A 5,169-nucleotide genomic window follows, 5' to 3' on the forward strand; every position below is an offset into this window, starting at 1 on the left:
CGTAAAATCATACGTCCCGTGAAATAAACATCTCATCTTGCTAGAGATCATAAACCTTCCATCCCTTTTTTCCCGAACGGATACCTGAGAAATACGCACTTGCCGGACCGTTGTGCAAATTTATCCGTGATTTTCGAATTCTTGCGAGCATAACAGAGACAACCGAAAACACGAACATGATTATAATTAGGGCCCTTTGCCAAATAAGACTTTGTATGGAGACTTGCCATAATGTATCAAGGTGGGTGTACATTTGATTAGACGTGCCGCCGCCGATAGACACACTCACTCCAAAATTTAATGGGAAGGGATGCCTGAAACATTAAGGCCCGTACCACGTTCAAGAGATGACGGTGTTTACGCTCCACCCTACCATATTGTTGAGGTGTCTCGATACAAGACGTTTGGTGGATAATCCCGTGATTAAAGAAGTAATTTTGCAAGTCCTGAGATAACAACTCCAAACCATTGTCGCTTCGAATGACCTTAACACTTTCTTCAAATTGGTTCTTGACCAATTGACAAAAACCGATTAAATGTCGATTAGTCTCTAACTTAGCTCGCATCAAATAAAAGACTGACTTATACGGCCCCCATAAAATCATCGGCCATGGTGAGAAAGTAACTAGCTCCAGCAATGAAAGACTGACTTATACGGCCCCCATAAATCACAATGAACTAACGCAAATGGAGAGTCAACTTTATTATTACTAACTGGAAAGGTAAAATGCGAGCGTTTAGCACGAGATCAAGTATCGCAAGCATGTTTTATTGGACTTCCTAACGATAGATTGGTACCCTGAACATTAACATGCCCAGTCTCATGTGCCAAAGCTCACTCTCATGTAACCCCACTCACTCAACCAAGAAAATGTCTGTGCCCCACTTGCATTATTGGGGATGAAAAATAATGTTAGTTGGCGTTGCGAGCCAATAAGGGAAAAGCTTTTAGCCTCTTATCATTATTGTTTCTAAATTATTTTTGGCCTGACTATCATCAATCCCCGATGTCACTCCTGCCAACATTTTGTCACTGATTTTGAAGCGGAAATAGTATTTAGTGAGAAATTTTAAATTTATGATCTGGCGATTGTATAGTAATTTTCTTCAGTAATTTTCATATGTGATAGAAAAAATTTCAGCTCGGTCATGTTTAAATATTAATCACCAATCATCTATCTTAATTTCAACATATTTAAATAAGTATTATCAGATACTTTTACATTATTCTGAAGTCAATAGTTATTTTTCAAATCTCGATTCATTATTTTTCAACAAGCGATGAACCGAAACCGAGCCTCCTGTACTTAAGCAATAAAGATTTTGACCGAGGGGAAGCGAAATAAAAGAAGATCAGTTGATAGCAAAGTAAAAGAAGATCGGTTGGCGCATTTTGTATAGGAATTCGAAAGTCGGGAAAAACACCTTATGATTATGGTCGAGCTTACATGCAAACAACATATAGTCTCCGAAGAAGGCCCGTGATCTCATCGTGAAAAAGAAGGATAGACCCGCAACCGATGATAATGGTCACAAAACATAGGATACACTGGCATTTTTGTCTTAGGAGACAGTTCACAACCCGCATAGATGGATAATCACGACACGCATTTAAAAACTCTAGTTGACAATAACAGAGGTAATTACAGTTCAGAATGGATATAAGCAACAACAGAAAAGTTGTCCCCGGCTCTCAGTTTAAGCCGGGATGGAGTTATCAGTAGGTGAATTCCATAGAATGTCTTTGAGAGCAGGCTTTAAATCCTTCCTGCAGAATTGGTTGTATTCAAGAGTGTCTCCTCTGTCCTTTTTCACCTCCACGACTAGAAAACACGGCGTCACCAGGAATATCTCAGCGGCTATCTCGAGCTTCCCTTTCCTTCCGGTCTCCTGTCCCCTTAGCTCGACTCTGAAGTTGCTCTTTCTCACAGTGAACTTCCCGGCTTTTGCTGCCTCCTCGAGACTCGAGATCACGCTGCTTGCAGGCCTTGTGGTTGCAAACCTCATCTCCAGCTTCTCCTCCCTCTTCTTCTCCTCGAATAGTGGGGACAAGTCGAACCCCTCGGACAGCGATATGATGTGGAATGCGTTAAGTGTCTCCAGCATCTCCTTCGGTTTCTTCCCATCGCAATCATTGAACTCCAGTTCCTCATTCTGCTTCATTCCAAGATTAGTTCCCTTCTGCACTTTTTTCTTGAACCAGGGCGAGTCCATCACTTTCGAGATGGTGACCCGAGTGGCCGGGTTTGGATCCAAGAGCTTTGTCACAAGCCTTCTGGCATCGGAGGAGAACCACGGCGAGCACTTGAAGTCTCCACGGTGGATCTTTCGATACATAGACATCACGTTATCGTCCTGGAAGGGCAGGTAACCAGCGAGTAGAACATACAGAATCACGCCACAGGACCAGAGGTCGGCCTTCGCACCATCATAGCCCTTGCTCCCAATCACCTCTGGAGCAACATAGGCCGGGGTCCCACATGTCGTGTGCAACAGACCGTCTTCCTTTAAGCACTCGGAAAAAGTGCTGAGGCCGAAATCGGTGACCTTCAGATTACCTGTTGGATTGGATGAAAATTATATCGGAGAATAAGAAGACTTTCCAATTGTTAATTATTTGAGATTAATCGAATGCATACCATCATCATCGAGAAGGAGATTTTCAAGCTTAAGATCACGGTGATAGACTCCTCGACTGTGACAGAAATCGATGGCAGAGATCAACTGCTGGAAGTACACACGAGCTACGTCCTCCCTCACCCGTCCCCTGGCGATCTTGTTGAACAGCTCGCCACCACGGACCAGCTCCATCACGATGTAGATCTTCGATTTGCTCGCCATTACTTCGTGCAATTCAACAATGTTCGGGTGCTTCACCATCTTCATGACCGCGATTTCCCGCTTGATCTAAAATAAAAGAACATAATCAGAATACAAATTATGGAGCTTGCTATATGTCGTGACTTAACAGCTGCAAAACTTATTGATGCTTTATATAATGAAATCAGTTCGCACTTATTGTGTATCGTTGCTCATTCATATCTAACACTACGACAATTAATTTACAAAACCCAGGAATCAGAAATTCAATCACTATCAATATTATCATGTCATTCTTATCAAATGCCTTTTCCTTCTAACAAATCCATAGCCATTCACACAAATTTGACATGCAAATGAAATATTCAATTTTCATTGGATCTATAAGTGATTGGATCTATGTCCAGTACAATCCGCTGTTTTTTTAAATTTCTGATGCGGGATTTATTGACGCTCGACTCTCAAACATGATATGTCAGTTGGGTATTTATTTACATTAATTAAGGAGCATAAGATCAAAAATATAGACAACTCTATAGGATAAAAACATGATATCCATCTGAATAGAGATCCAACTTCCATATTTCTTCTCATGGTGAAATATTGCAGATTTGATTAAAAGGAAAAAAAAAAAAAAGCACCTGCTCCATCATCCCGATCTTCATCACCTTCTCCTTCCCCACAACTTTTACTGCAACGCTCTTCCCGGTCTGCAAGTTCCGGGCGTGATACACCTTCGCGAACGTGCCGTGCCCGAGCAATCGCCCGAGCTCGTACTTCCCGTGAAGAACCGAAGAAGTAGAACTCCCTTCCTTCGGGCTGCCAGTACTGCCATTCTTTTCCCGCGCCATCTTTTTCCCGTGTTTACGATTAACTTTTAAAGGAGTTAAAGGCGTTTGCGTTCAAATATTGGGATACTGATAGAGATCGAATTGATCAACCGTCCTGACGTGCTTCCTGTGACGATTACGGCCGCCTGTGGAGGCAGCGGCGGCGGCGGCACGGCCGGAAGGCTCAGGGGAGGCCCCTCTCATCATGATCTCTATACATTCCCCAGAAGGAATCAGAACTTCACTGAGTATGTTCTCTTTCATGGCCATTGTTGTCTGTTTATATAGAAGTGTGTCATCTCTTAAGAGGGAATATCTTTCATGGTAACTTAAAGTTTTGAATATTTGCAAACGGGTCCCTCAATTATTGCACTGCCGCTTTAAGAGAATTTCCAATTAATCATCCTACCATCTACTTTTCAAATAAAATAAATACTACCTGCCGCTATGGGAGAGAGAGAATTCCAAATATGCAAAGTCGTGGTCCCTCAATTATGTTGATTTGATAGGTAAAAACAAATAAAAATTTCGGCAATTTTATGCTACCTTTCGCTAAGTTGAGGTGATATACTATCTTCTTGTCGTAGCGCAATCCGTAGTTATGAACGCGATAAGATGTAAAGAGGGTTAGTTAATAGGAAAAAGGTTTTGCAGTGAACGAAAATGTATATTTAAATCGAAATATTTAAGAAATTTTAAGAATTTTTTTGAAAATTTCGCTTTTGTGTTGATTTTTTTTTAATTCTACGTTGTCCTCAAGGTTATATCTTTTTTTTCCTAGAAAATATGTTTATTTCCTTAAAAATATATCTAAGAGAAACAATTTATTGAGTATAGACCTATTCTATATCATTTCTCGCAATGATGATATAACGAGAAAACACCAGTATAATTCTTTCATTATACAAATTCAGAACTCGTTACCCACTTGTTTATAAAAACAATAGTTCAATTAGTTGTAATCCTAACGATGTTTGTCACGCCATGGGGATCAGTTAGGACTCACTGATCAATTAAGTAAGAAATAAGTAGGATCCAATATTACTAGAAAAGGAAGAAACTGCGAGAATTGAACTATTCTTGGTTCCAATCGGCAATTGTCCGTCGGACATTGTACACCGTACGACAGTTTCATTCCTGTTTTCTTGGTCCTTGATATGCACAACTTGTGTGATTCGAAAGTGTCAATTCTGCCTCAGAAGATATCGAGTAATTTTGTAGGATGATCGATCGACTATGTTGTGGTCTAAGATCGCTGAATGCGTTTGACGTATTAAGCACCACACAACATTGACAGGCTACATCCCACCTTGTTCCTGATTGCGGTCATCCGGCTCAGGTTAGGACCCACCTGCTTAATAGAGGATGTGAAGTGCAAGCCCTTGAAAGCACCATAGACATCCTCTCCAATTCCATTCAAGTACTTCAGTTGATACGGACGCGGATTAGTTCGAGGTGATTCGGCGTCTATTTTTCTTTAGCACGGTTTAAAATTTGAATCTTGTAAAGAAAAAAAATT

The 5,169-nt window shown here is 40.9% G+C and overlaps 1 protein-coding gene across 1 annotated transcript; it reads right to left on the reverse strand.

Annotated features, from left to right (window-relative positions):
* Positions 1 to 1,412: 1,412 nt before the first annotated feature.
* On the reverse strand, positions 1,413 to 3,920 carry LOC116196950 (CBL-interacting serine/threonine-protein kinase 6-like). Its single transcript, XM_031526919.1, has 3 exons — positions 3,462 to 3,920; positions 2,640 to 2,907; positions 1,413 to 2,558 (listed from the first exon to the last, which is right to left on the reverse strand). The coding sequence occupies exons 1-3, from the start codon at positions 3,669 to 3,671 to the stop codon at positions 1,699 to 1,701; spliced, it is 1,338 nt and encodes a 445-aa protein (XP_031382779.1). The 5' UTR covers positions 3,672 to 3,920; the 3' UTR covers positions 1,413 to 1,698.
* Positions 3,921 to 5,169: the final 1,249 nt, after the last annotated feature.

The sequence above is a fragment of the Punica granatum genome, chromosome 2 (genome assembly GCF_007655135.1).
Source record: "Punica granatum isolate Tunisia-2019 chromosome 2, ASM765513v2, whole genome shotgun sequence".
Taxonomy (NCBI): Eukaryota; Viridiplantae; Streptophyta; class Magnoliopsida; order Myrtales; family Lythraceae; genus Punica; species Punica granatum.